Source organism: Sciurus vulgaris (assembly GCF_902686455.1).
Source record: "Sciurus vulgaris genome assembly, chromosome: 17".
Lineage (NCBI taxonomy): Eukaryota > Metazoa > Chordata > Mammalia > Rodentia > Sciuridae > Sciurus > Sciurus vulgaris.
Window position 1 is genome coordinate 52,242,761 of NC_136478.1, and position 13,200 is coordinate 52,255,960.

Genomic DNA, 13,200 nt, shown 5'->3' on the forward strand with positions numbered 1-13,200 from the left:
GCTCCTGTTCTCACAGAGCTCCCACTGCAGAGCGTGGACTGTTGTCAGTGACAGCACAATGGTTGATGAAATCCTGGATTGGTGTGAGGGGAGGGCTCCCTTTCCAGAGGAGGGGGAAATAACAGGAGTGAACTTTAGGATTGCATCTCCGCAACCCATTGTCCATCCTTCCCAGCTTCCTTCTCCATTATTTCAATACATAATGTGTTCCCTGCATCTTATGGCACGGGTGGCCAGCTCAGCCCTGCTCTCCTCACTGGAGCTTTAAGCCTTATGAAGGCTGAGTGGCCTACAAAAGCAAGGGAGAGGGGAGACTGGTCTTGAGGTCTGAAATGGGGCATCTAAACATGAGAAGGAGCCAGGGTTAGCAGCTAAAAGGGACCCTAGAGTCATCCATTCCCTGCCCTGGGTCCCTTTAGCCTGAGAAGTCCCCTTCCTGGCAGATGCATGTGCTGGGCAATAGCGCCCTCTGCTGGCCTCCCTGGTGATATGCCTTTGTTTTCCTACCTATGGGGTGTGGTAAAAAGGGACCTTAAGGTCTGTCTTCCACATTTCCCAGGTCTTGAGTGTGCAAACTAGGAAGTTCTTCCTCAGTCCCCAGCCAGTTTCTGGATTGTGCCAGCTTCCTTAAGAAGATCTCGGAAGTCCCTTACCCTGATCCCCTTCTCCAATCCTTGCAGGTTAAAGGAGCTCAAGTCACTTAATACAGCTTATCAGGCCCCATGTGGCCTGGCACTTGGTGACCTTAATGGCTTTAGCTTTTTCTACTTCCCTTTTGAACTTCAGATCAGTGGTTGATTCTGGGGAATCAAATTCTTTTGGAACCTATACAAAACGCCATTATCCTCTGCCTTAGAAGAAATAATGTGTATTAAGGATTCTATTTAAAGATTCATGATGCTACCTGGGCACAGTTGGGCAAGTCTGTAATCCCAGCAACTCAGGAGGCTGAGGTAGGAAATCACAAAGTTCAAGGCCAGCTTCAGCAGCGCAGCAAGACTCAAAAAGGACTGGAGATGTAGCTCAATGGTAAAGTACCCCTGGGTTTAAATCTCCAGTACCAAAAACTTAAAAGTTTTAATAAAATTAAAAGGGCTGAGGGTATAGCTCAGTGGTAGGATGCCACTAAGTGCAATCCCAGTACTGGAGGAAAAAAAAAAAAAAAAGTTTAAAAGTTCTCAAACTTTCTAATGATGTCGGGGCTGGATATATAGCTCAGTTGGTAGAGTGCTTGCCTTGCAAGCATGAAGCCCTGGTGTTCGATCCCCATATTCCCTGACCATATCGAAGTACTTGCAGCAACAATCATCCAGGCCTGGCTTCCTCAGCTCCCCAGGTCCAGAAGAGCTCTAGCCACTCCGATAGTCGCTGGTAACATGTCTGTCTGCTGGTAACAGACCCCCTAAATATTAATAGTCTCTTCCCAACCCATAGGATAAATTAGACCCACAGTTTTTTCTCCACATCCTATTTCCTCCAGGTCCTGGGAGTAAAAAGGGGGCATTTTTATCCCTCACCTCACTACCCATCTCATGCTAGCCAGGGAGTGGCTCTGATGACAAAAGTCAAAACTTAGAAACATTCTATGAAGTGGTGAAGAAACAGGGATCTAAAAAAAGCACAAACCCTTTGAGTCTTACTGTATCAGCTCCAGGTTCTGGAGGGTGGTCGCCTAACCATTCACCCCAAATATTAAACATGCCAGGAGTTAAGAGTTACAACAGTGAACAAATGAACCTTGGTTCGGGTCCCCTCCTGATTTTCCAATTTCAGAGAGCAGAAGCTGAACGTCCTCTCAACCCTACGTCCCTTTCCTTCCTGGCTACAGAGGGCGGGACCGAGAGAGACGCATGCGCATAGGAAGATCCGCCTTCGAACCGGAACTTCGATGCCTGGACGCATAGGAACACCCGGCTATTGTACAGTGCACTGCCGGAAGTACCTGTAGAGTGCGCGGGGTTGAGATTGGTGTGCGGAGCCTGCGGCGGCGGTTAAGTCAGAGAGACTGGATGGAGGCAGTGGCGGCAAAGGAACCCGATGAGGGTAAGGTGGTTGCCACGCGGAGACGGCGGGAGGATGCAATTACGGTGTCACCAGGAAACGATTCCGTGGGAACGCGGAGGAGGATTCTTTATAGGGGAACACCGGCCCCAACTTTACCCGTCTCGTCCATCATTTTGCAGATCATCCCCTCTCTTCTCTCTCCATTCTTCTCCGAAATTAACCTCTTCCCAATGTATCCCCCTTGCGTGCCCCAAGCTAACCCGTTTTCTTACCAGGTTTTCAGGTTAACAAAAACCTCCCCTGCCCTGGGCCAATTCTCTGACGGTCTCAGGCCATCCCTCTCAAGTTACCTCCTCTATGCCAGACAGCTTTCTCTTGGCCTACGTTAACCCTCCGCCTCTCTCAAGCAAACTACTTATTCCAGACTAACTGCCCCATTTCATTCTAATTCCCCTCCGCCAAAAGCCACAATCCAGTCTGCCTCCTCAAAGTTCTTACTCCATTTCTCTGCTCACTCCTGTCCCTCCCTTGCATTCTTATTTCTCCTGGTACATTCCCATTACTATCCAAAATGCTTTTGTCTTGGTCATCTTAAAAATTCATCCATTTCTTCAGAGAATCTGATGTGGAGTGAGGTGTAGTTGGGAAACTGGTTGAAACATCGCTGGTTAAGGACTGGTGATTGTTCAAGTGGAATGATGGCTATATGAATGAAGGGGGAGGAGTGTCAGTATACTCTAATTTGTGTTTGAAATTTTCCATAACAAAGTTTTAGGTTTTTTTAGTTTTTTACTTGTTGGCGCTTGGGGTTGAACCAAAGGCTTTGAGCATGCTAAGCACACACTGTTTTCACTGAGCTACATCCCCAATCTAGGAAAAAAAAAAAAAAAAAATGTTTTTTCTAACCCAAAAAGAATCTGGGGCTGGGGTTATAGCTCTGTGGTAGAGCACTTGCCTAGCACGTGTGAGGCACTGGGTTGGATCCTCGACACCACATAAAAATAACACAAATAGTAGTAACTAAAAATATTGAGAAAAGAAAAGAAAATCTGTCCTTTGGCCCCATGCTGCCTTCCAGACACATCTGTCTTCTCCAGAGTCATGTACACTTTTCTCTATTTCCTTACTTCCTACCCACTGTAGTCTGGCTTTTACTCTCCCAAACTGCTCTGATTACAGTTCCCAGTTGCAGTTAAACAGTCACTGCATCCAGTTTCTTCCTTATTCAGTTATTTGAAGGCTCCTCCATCCTTTTAAGTTTTCCCACACCAATCTCCAACTTAACTTCCTTTCAGGCTGCTGCTTCTGAGTCTTTACATTAATTTATTATGGCTCCTAAAACAAATTGCCATAAACTGGGTGGCTTCAACAACAGAAATTGATTTTCTCACTGTTCCAAAAGCCACAAATCTAAAAGCAGTATCACTGGACTGAAACCAAGGTGTCACAGGACCTTGCCCCTTCACAGGCTGTGGGCTGTTTCTTGCCTCTTCCTGCCAGTGTTGGCCTCTAGGATTCCTGGCACGCGGCCACATCACTCCAGTCTCTTGCTTCTTCCTTACACTGCTTTCTGCTGTGTGAAATCTTCCTCAACCTCTCTTATAGGACTCTTGTGATTGTATTTAGGACATACCTGAACAATTTCTACATCTCAAGAACCTTAATTTAATTATGTGTGTGAGGACTCCCCCCAACCCCTGCTTTTTTTCTCCATATAAAGGCACTGTTCAGGTTTCAGAGATTAAGATACAGCTCTTTGGGGAAGCCAGTTTTTAGCTTTCACAGGTGTACTCTTATCCCATCTACTTAGTCATTTTTCCTGGTCTCTTCCCTGTCATCACTCATCTGCTTTCTTCTACCCCCGCTTCTTATCTTGGCTCTGATGACACCCACAACTCTGTCTCCAGCCCAGCACTTCTCCTCTGAGGAGTCTGGAGGCCTGGGTCCTAGCAGTCTTAGATGCTTCCCCTTAAACATCCCCTGGGCCCATCATAACTTCCATATGCCAGACCTCTTTCTTGTCCATGTCCATGTCCCTGTCTCAGGGACAGTTTGGCCCTCCCTAAGCCAGAGTCCTGGACCTTATCCTGGGTGCCAACCTCGCCTTCTAGCCCTTCAGCCCCATGACTTGTCCTCTCAGCCTAATGAGCATCTTCCTAACCCTCCCCTACTTTCCTTCCCTGTCCTTACATCCCCTGCTCTGTCTTCTACCTCAGTGGAAACCCAAGAAACCTATAACCATCGCCCCATGTCCTCCCCTTCCCAGCCAAGCTACTTAAAATAGTTGTCTCCACTTCCTCTCTTGACTTGTGCCTGCTTCTTGCAGTTTCGCTGCAGTTCCTACCACACTTGGAAAATAGATCTTACCAGGGTTTGCCCAGTGTCCAGCTTTCTTCATTTTTGCCCATAGTATCTTTTTTTTTTTTTTTTTTTTAATACTGGGGATTGAATCCAGGGGTGCTCTGTCACTGAACTATATCCCCAGCCCTTGTTATTTTATTTTTCATTTTAAGGATCTTGCTAAGTTGCCCAGGCTGACCTTGAACTTAATCCTCCAGCCTCAAACTCCCAAGTAGCTGGGATTTCAGGTGTGCACCACCACACCCGCATGGGTATTATCTTTGATCTTGATTGTCTCCTACATCAGACTGGTGCTTCCTGAGGGCAGGGGCTAGATTAGATTCCTCCTGTGGATCCTCTGCATTGCCCAACTCAGGGCCTCACAGATTTAGAGTTACTAAACATGAATGTGTGAATGCATAAAAAATGAATGAATGGGTGAGTGAACAAGTTAATGGATGTACTCATAATTTTATTAACAAGTGATAAAGAATTGAGTAAATCCATAGGTCAGCCTTCAGGGACTTTGTACTGGCAAGTCCCTTGGTCTGGAACTTTCTTACCCCTGAAGTCTCGTGGCCAAGTCCCTCACTGCCTCAGGTCTCTACTCTGATGTCACTGTTTTGTAGTCTTCTGTGACCCTTCCATTAAAATTGCCTCCATCCTCCATTACCACCAATTCCTTCTTTATTTTTGTGCATAGCCAGGGAAACACCTAATGCTACATTTTTTTCAGTAATTATGTTGTTAGTTGTCTGTGTTCCCACTAAAATGTCAACCTCTCGCTCACTGTGGTCTCTCTGGGGCCTAGGTTCTTTGTAAATGGGAGTTTGTAAGCACTGAGCGCCTTCCTATCCAATCCCTCCCCCTCCCCTTTCCACACTCCCATCCCTGAACTAACAAAGCTCCTGTCTCCTTGCAGGCTGCACGGAGCCCAAACCTGGGCACTGGGGAGAGTTGGACTGGACACTGGTCCCATCCAGACCAGAAGGCAAGGCAGAAGCAGCAGAGAGCTCACCAGGGGCCCTGGACAGTGACATTCCCGGAGCTGAGAATGCAGCAGTCAGTGCCATGCTGCATGCTGTGGCTGCCAGCCGCCTCCCTGTGTGCAGCCAGCAGCAGGGTGAACCTGACTTGACAGAACGTGAGAAGGTGGCCATCCTGGGCCAGCTGTACCACGAGAAGCCACTGGTGTTCCTGGAGCGCTTCCGCACAGGCCTCCGAGAGGAGCACCTTGCCTGCTTTGGCCACCTGCGTGGTGACCACCGTGCTGACTTCTACTGTGCTGAGGTGGCCCGGCAGGGCACTGCTAGGCCACGCACACTGCGTACCCGCCTGCGTAACCGGCGCTATGCTGCACTGCGTGAGCTCATCCAAGGTGTGGGGGCTGATGGGTGAGGGGCAGAGATGGGAAGTGGAGACCGAGGGGGAGGGACAGAGAAATAAGGACATGAAGACAAAGATCCTGGGAGGTAAGAGAGGGGACACAGGCAGAATCTGAGAAATATGAAGTAAGGTGGAGAGGACAGGAGCCCTGGGGAAGAGAATGGGGGACACAGTGAAAAGGGCCAGAATTTAGTAAATGACATGGCACACAGCATGTGATAATTGGTTGTCCGTAAGGAACACAAGATCCCACCTCACCCCATGCCTGAAGGCACCAGTGAAAACCAAGGGGAATATTTATGGCTTTGGGGACAAAAGGGCCTTCAAGAAAAAAACATGAGAACCATGAAGGAAAACATAGGTGCCTTTTGGCGGCGGGGGCGGTCCTGGAGAGTGAACATAGGGACATTTAACCACTGAGCCACATCCCCAGCCCTTTTTTAATTTTAATTTTTTGAGACAGGGCCTCGCTAAGTTTCTGAGACTTTCTTTGAACTTGTGATCCTCCTGCCTCAGCTTCCCTAGCCGCTGGGATGATAGGCATGCACCATGGCTCTCATGTGCTCACATTGTGCCTTTTTGACCAGGACATAATTAAAAGTATCTTGTGAACAAAAATACCAGAACCAGTTAAAAGGCAAGGGCAAGTGAAGTAGCAAGTAAGTTAAGTTCTAGTTAGGGGGAAGACGCAGCTGTAGAGAGATTGATACAGAAAGAGTAATACAGGGACAGACAGGTGGACAAGGATGAAGAAAGCAGGAAGGTGAGTGATGAAGGAAGTGAGGTTAGATGATAGAGACTGAGAGGCAGGGGGAGGAAAGGGAGGGAGACCAAGAGACCGAGAGGGAAAGAGGGAGACAGGCTGAGCCAGGGAGCAAGGAGACAGAGAGAATCTGGTGGAAGATTCTCAAAATAGATAGGGGTACGGAGGTTGCAGGACTGGGAACGCTGAGCAAGACAGGGCAGTCACAGACCACAGTGCTGCAGGGGTCAGGATTCTGAGTGGATTCTGGGCCCTGGTCTCTGGAGCCACATCTAGGACCTGTAGGTGGGAGGAGTTGGGGTCAGGTTTATTTGAGGGACAGAGCCACTCCTACAGGAAGAGACAGCCAGGAGATGTAAAGGACCCAAGAGGGGAAACCGGGCCTACCTGAGGAGGCTACACAAAGGAGCACTCTGAGAAGAGGTTAGATCTGGGGCTTGTTGCCACACATCCACACACAGGACAGCCCTGCCTCTGCCAGGCACTCCCTTGGACAGACAAGACACCTCCCCTGACCCAATTGTGTGTGCACACTTATCCAGATCCACATGGATGGATGCACATACGTGCCTAGTAGTGTAGGCCTGTCCAGGCTTGTACACAGACAGCTAAACAGGCTCAACAAACAGGCATACAATGCACATGCAGCCAATCTCTGTTGTCCCACGTGCCAGATCCCAGATACAGGTACCTATAGGCAGTATGCTAAGACACATGAGAGGATGTTTGTGCACATGTGAACATACACGTGCTTCCATGGGCAGTAGCTTTTGAATCCTGGTTTGGCACAGTCATGCACAGGCTCCAGACCCAGCACCTCAAAAGCCCAGATATTTCTAGGCCTGTCCTCACACGCACACATCTGCAGACACATGAATACAAAGGTAGACACAGACCTGGTCATGTGCATACTCAGTGAAAGCTTGAGTACTCATGCCCACACAGCCTCACATGTCTGCATATTTCCCTCTGTGTCTGCATGTGCATGTGAGCATGCAGCATGCACACACACACACACACACACACTTGTGTGTACACATCTTCCTACAAGCATGACCACACATGTGCATGGGCACATCTACTCAGACACACCCACTCTGGCTCTCCTCTTTGCAGGGGGTGAGTACTTCAGCGATGAGCAGATGCGCTTCCGGGCACCCTTGCTCTATGAGCAGTACATTGGGCAGTACCTCACTCAGGAGGAACTCAGCGCCCGCACCCCAGTGCCCCAGCACCCCAGACCTGGCTCCCCTGGCACACCTGCCTGCCCACTCTCCGACCTACTGCTCCAGTCCTACCAGGAGCGGGAGTTGCAGCAGCGGCTGCTCCAACAGCAAGAGGAAGAGGAGGCCTGCTTGGAGGAGGAAGAAGAGGAGGAGAACAGCGATGAAGAAGGTGAGGGCCAGCAGCAAGGAGACCCCCATGTCTGGATACCTGCCCTGATCCAGGCCTGTCTGTCCAGCCTGACCCTTCATCCTGCAAGCCCCTTCTCATCTCTCTAGCATCCCTGCCCTGCACTCCTTGAAGGATTCCTCACTGCAGGCCTTTGATCATGCCCATCCCTCTACCCAGAAGGTCTTCCTTCTCCACCCTTCAGGTCTGTCCTGACCCTGATTTATAGCTTCCAGAGCACTGCATTGTCATGTGTTTGATGTGCATCCCTGGGGGCAGGGACCCAGGATATCTCAGTCACCTCTGTGTTCTCTGTGCCACTGGACCCAGCTGGGCAGGGCATGGAAGCAACAGCTCTGTGTAAACATGTTCAGGCTACCCTCCCATGGTGTCTCCCTCCACAGACCAGAGATCAGGCAAGGACTCGGAGACCTGGGTGCCCGACTCGGAGGAGAGGTTGATCCTGCGGGAAGAGTTCACCAGCCGGATGCACCAGCGCTTCCTAGATGGCAAGGATGGGGACTTTGACTACAGGTGCTCCAGGGCCCTCCTTCCCTTTCCCCAGCCAAGCACCCCATGGTCCTGGGCCACATTCAGGTCCCATGCAGATCTGCAGAGGGCCTCTCTTTGTTTTGCAAGATGGCCCTGGAATGGTTTCAGGATGTGGACCCAGAGGTCAGACAGCCCTGGACTTTCAGATCAACCATAAGAGGAGACTGAGTGACCTTGAACTAGCCTTGTCTTTTTCAGAGCCTTAGTTCCCTCATCTGTAAGGAAGGGAATGAGCTGACCTGACGTTGTAGCTCACTACTGATAAAAATATTAAAACATTTCCATTTTGGCAAGTGACAGTGACCTGGCAGGATGCCATTACCCCAAGCCTCCCAAGTGTGTCCAGGAAACCCAGCCTCCTCCCCAGGACCCCAGACTTCCTCACACTGCAGGAAATAACCCCTGGCAGAGTTACTGCCCTGGCTGGAGGGGTCTGTGGTGTTGTCCCTTCAGTGCTTATTGTCGATATCTACAGTACAGCCCTGGGGGCCCCCGGGAGGACACGTAGGCCACCTGCTTTGGAAAAGGATTTTGCCATCAGGATAAGGATATGGGAAACTGGTATATCAGAGTCAGTGATAAATAGTTTTGTCGTCTGAGCTGGAGTTGCCCCATGGTTCCAGACGCACAGTCTGGCAGCAGAGAGCCCTCTTGTTTCATATCCAGCCTCAGTGACACATGAACTCTGGCTGCACACAGGCCTCGATGGGCTCACTGGTAAAGTGGGAACCATGATCACCACTGCCTCAAGGCTCAGCACCTGACCAGCACCTGGTGCCTGGAGCATGGCTGACCCATTGTTAGATCCGCTTGCTCTGAAATCAGTGTGGCAGATCTGTGGCAGCCACAGCAGAGCCTCGAGAGCCTCGATTCCCACACAGTAAGTAGTGAGCAGAGTGGTGAGCAGGGTAGGGAGTAGAGGTGATCAGTGAGCTGACACCACTGCTGCTCCCAACCAGGTGCCCCTAAGGAAGTAGGGAGTGGTGGGGACCCATCCCCGTCCTCTCAGCAGTCTAGGCAGGTCCCTCAGTAGTCATTCACTCAGTATGTGCTGAGGGTCTGCTGCTTGCAGGCTCTGGGTTCACGCAAGGAAGAAATCTAGCGAACGACGTCCCTGCTGGAAAGGATCTCCTCCAGTGAAGGAGAGACTGGCCTGGCTTCTCACAAGCGCTGGGCGATGTGATAACATACAGTCCATGTTCCGAGACAGGCATTGAACAGTTTTGCCTCCGGGGCACTGACATCTTGATTGTCCTCACCAGGGGCTTAGAGACACTGGGATGAGGCTATGAAGCAAAACAGCAGGATAAGGAGCAGAGGGAAGGAGAGCCTGGAGGCTAGGGAGGGGTCTGAGGAGCTGATCTCTGGGTCTAGGGCCTGAGGAGGTGAATGTAAGACAGAAACACCTGGGGAAGAAAGGGGGCTGGGCAGCAGGTGCCAGGGCCCTGAGGTAGCAGAGGAGCAGTAGGGTTGCTGTGGCTCGGGAAAGATGAGGGATAGAGCTCAGATGGATGGGGGTTTGGTGACCCAGTGAGTGATGAGGGTTGGAGCGGAGCCCGTGAGGATGACTTACTGGCTTAGGAGAGGGCTTTTCCACCTGGGTGCCTCCACCACCTTCAGGCCAGGCAGTTCTTTGTTGTGGGAGAACTGTCTATCCTGTGTGGTAGGGTGTTTAGCTTCATCCTGTCCTCTACCCCCTACACAGCAGTAGCCAGCCCCTGGTGAGGAGAGTGAACACGTCAGGTGTTCTGGGCAGAACCATCCAGTGCCTCAGGACTGCGGGCCTGTGTGGCCACATCTTCCAGCTTTAAGAGAAACCAGAGTTTTTATGTAGACTCTTTAATTTGGAAAATGTTTTCTTCCCCCTCTGAGTATTGGTTCTAACTGGCAGCTGCCAGCATATGTCCTCTGACTTTGCGGGGTCCCATGTCCTTGACCTGATCTCTCAGGGCCCCTGACATCCTTCTTCCCCTGCAGCACAGTGGACGACAACCCTGACTTTGACAACTTGGACATTGTGTCGCGGGATGAGGAAGAGAGGTACTTTGATGAGGAAGAGCCTGAGGATGCACCCAGCCCAGAACTGGATGGGGACTGATGGCTACCACCCCTCCAGCCAGCTGTCCGCCCTTCCCAGCCCAACAAGGCAACTGATCACAGGCTGGTTCAGTGACTCTTCCTCCAGAGGGACATTAGTGCAGCACCCCTGCCCCATGTACAACACCCCCACCTCTTTCTGGAGTTCCCAGCCCTTCTCCCTCTTTTCCCCGCTCTCCTCCTGTGCCCTGCCAGTCTTTTTCTTTCTTACTGTCTCTCTTCTGATTTTCTTTCTGTGTCTCTCACCCTCTATCACTGCCCCTTTTCTCCTCTTCCCAGGTCTGGCCACTGTGTCTGCCTCCCCCATTCTCCCACTCTGTACCCTGGGCTCTGTCCCCACAGCATGGGATAAATGTTCCTCCCGGATTGAGGCCAGCTAGTGGGGCCTATGGTGGCTGGAGCTGGTGAGAGTGATTCCAGTGTCCAGCACCCTGGGGGAGGGGCTGCTCCTGGGCCCAGCCCAGCTGTGCTGGGCTCCCTGGCTCCACCCTGCTCTCCTCCACCTCTCTGCTGTGTCTGCAGGGCTGCTTGGCTCAGCACCTCTTGCTCCTCTTGTGTTCCCATCTTTCTTTGCCTCTCTGGGCCCATTGTTCTTTCTGCCTGTACATTTCCATTTCTTCCCAGCCTCAGTGCTGCCCCTGCCCCTCTCTACCTCAGTCTTTATCTCTCTGGGTTTCAGTCCCCCACCCCCACCCCAGCCCTATACCCATGCACAGAACCCTGGCTGCAGGGGCTGGGGACAAGGGGAACCCAGAGGGCTACACAGAAGCAGAACTGGGGATCCTGGGGCCTGCCAGCTTGAGTGTGGGAGGGGGACTCTCCCCACCCCCTCCCACCCAGCCACAAGTTTCCCTTCCTTCACTTCCTCCACCTCCCTCTCCCTCTCCTGTTTACACTCCCCAAATACGCACAGGCTGTTATCATGGGTCCTGAGTCATCCCACACACGCAGCCTGCCCCAGCAGCCTCCCTGCCCCCAGCCAGCCACAGGGCCCGCCCCATAGAGCCCCCTGCCGCCCTGGGCTAATGGGAGCCAGATGGCCGCCTGTGACTCAGCCGTGGCTGTGGGAACCCAGGCGTCCCACCTTCCCATGCCCCATCACCCAGCTCTTGTTCCCCCTGCAGACAGAAGGAACTGGTCACTTGGGGTGGGAGCTCAAGCCAAGGGTCAGTGGGGGTGGGCTCAGGAACCCCTCACTTGTGAGAAGGAATTGTGACATCTTGCCCTGACACCTTGACCAGCCTTGAAGGACCCTCAGAAGCACCTCCTGGGGCCATGGTTCCTGACCCTGGGCCTCTGGGTCAAGTAGGATCAGCACCAGACATTGAAAGTGAGAGCTGAATGGAGGCAGCGGATGTGCAGATGGAGAGAGTTAAATAATGAGAGCTGCTGGGCAGTCGGGTCCTGTGCCAGGCCGCACCAGGTGCCTGATGCTGTGCCGAAGCCTCTGAGTAGCTGCTGGCTCTTTTGCAGCTAGTCAAGGAGCCCTGGAACAGACTTCCTCAAGGCACTCGGGCCTCCGAGGCAGAACCAAGATGGGGACCCAGGCCCCAGAAACTACTCTGCCTGCTGGCAGATATAGGGCCACCCAAGCAAGACAAGTGGGAGGAGGACAGGACACAGTGACACCAGGGGGCCTCCCAAGTGCCAGGCAGTCCTCCACAGACAGGAGACATCACACGAAAGTCAGCACTGGGGTGACTGGTCAGTACAGCAGTCCTGTGCGGGGTGTCTGGCAGTGTCACTAATTCTGTCTCCCAGAGGACATACAGCAGTAAGGCCCAAAATAATCCAGTCAGCTGGACTCGGGACTCCTGCTACGCCACACCGTTTTGGGAAAGGGGCTCCAGAAATGAGAATGTCTCCTAGGTACATATGTTTGGGGCCCCTCTGTAGGGACTTCTTCCTGGCCTAGGTATCAGCCTTTAGTCTGTTGGATCATTAAATTCGTTGATGATATGCTTTGCCATACATAAGTTGGTTATGTAACTTTGTAAGAGAGATGAGAGACGCAGCAACTGAGTCAGAATCAGGGTTAGTCAGATGGTAGAGACTGGAGCGTCTCTGGCTGAGACAGAGGTGGAGCCGGTCACAGGGATAGGGATTAGATGAGCAGACAGGAAGAGAGGTGGAGACAGAAGATCGGGCAGGGACACAAGAGACACACCCCCTGGGAGCAACCCCCACAGTGGGCACCTCTCCCTCCACTCCCAGTCGTGGGGATGGGGTGGGTGGAGAGGCTGAGTCAGGGAGGGAGGGCCCTGCTGGGGAAGAGCCCCTCTGTGGGCATCCGGCCCCCACCCCGTGTCTCCCGTCTGTCCTGGCTCTGACCGAGTTCTGTTGGCCGCCACCCCTGCCCCCCACATCCACACCTCTGTGTGTCCTGCCAGAGCCAAAGTGACTCCCTGCTCCTCCCTCAGCTCCTGCCTGTTGAGGTCTCTGCCCGCTCCAGGCCGTGTCCTCTTCTGCTGCTCCTTTCCTTCAGATCTTCGGCTCCCTCCCTCCCGTCTTATTCCGTCTCTGCACCTCTCTGGCTGTCAGCCTCTTCCTGTGGCTTTCCATCTCCCTCCCTGGCTTCTGTCTCCTTTCCCTTTCTCACTGTTCTTCCCCGCTTTGTCATTTCCTCCTGGGTCGCTGAGTTTCGGGCTACTGTCTCAGTAACCCCA

At 52.1% G+C, this 13,200-nt stretch overlaps 1 protein-coding gene across 2 annotated transcripts; it reads left to right on the plus strand.

The window, feature by feature from the left end:
* The first annotated feature begins 1,880 nt into the window (after positions 1 to 1,880).
* On the plus strand, positions 1,881 to 12,350 carry CCDC97 (coiled-coil domain containing 97). 2 transcript variants are annotated; one of them, XM_079118425.1, is made up of 5 exons: positions 1,881 to 2,043; positions 5,267 to 5,722; positions 7,610 to 7,888; positions 8,290 to 8,419; positions 10,420 to 12,350. In XM_079118425.1, exons 1-5 carry the CDS (start codon positions 2,010 to 2,012, stop codon positions 10,433 to 10,435), a joined length of 915 nt encoding a protein of 304 aa, XP_078974551.1. In that variant the 5' UTR covers positions 1,881 to 2,009; the 3' UTR covers positions 10,436 to 12,350. The 2 variants fall into 2 exon arrangements, with proteins under 2 accessions (XP_078974551.1, XP_078974550.1); XM_079118424.1 differs by having other exon boundaries at positions 1,885 to 2,043; positions 10,415 to 12,350.
* Positions 12,351 to 13,200: the final 850 nt, after the last annotated feature.

What these genes read in the sequence shown, in the direction of transcription:
- CCDC97 (XM_079118424.1), top strand. Translation starts at nt 2,010, where the DNA reads ATGGAGGCAGTGGCGGCAAAGGAACCCGATGAGG. An exon ending in GGAGAACAGCGATGAAGAAG is followed by an intron (nt 7,889 to 8,289) that starts GTGAGGGCCAGC and finishes CTCCCTCCACAG; the next exon opens with ACCAGAGATCAGGCAAGGAC. An exon ending in GATGGGGACTTTGACTACAG is followed by an intron (nt 8,420 to 10,414) that starts GTGCTCCAGGGC and finishes CTTCCCCTGCAG; the next exon opens with CACAGTGGACGACAACCCTG.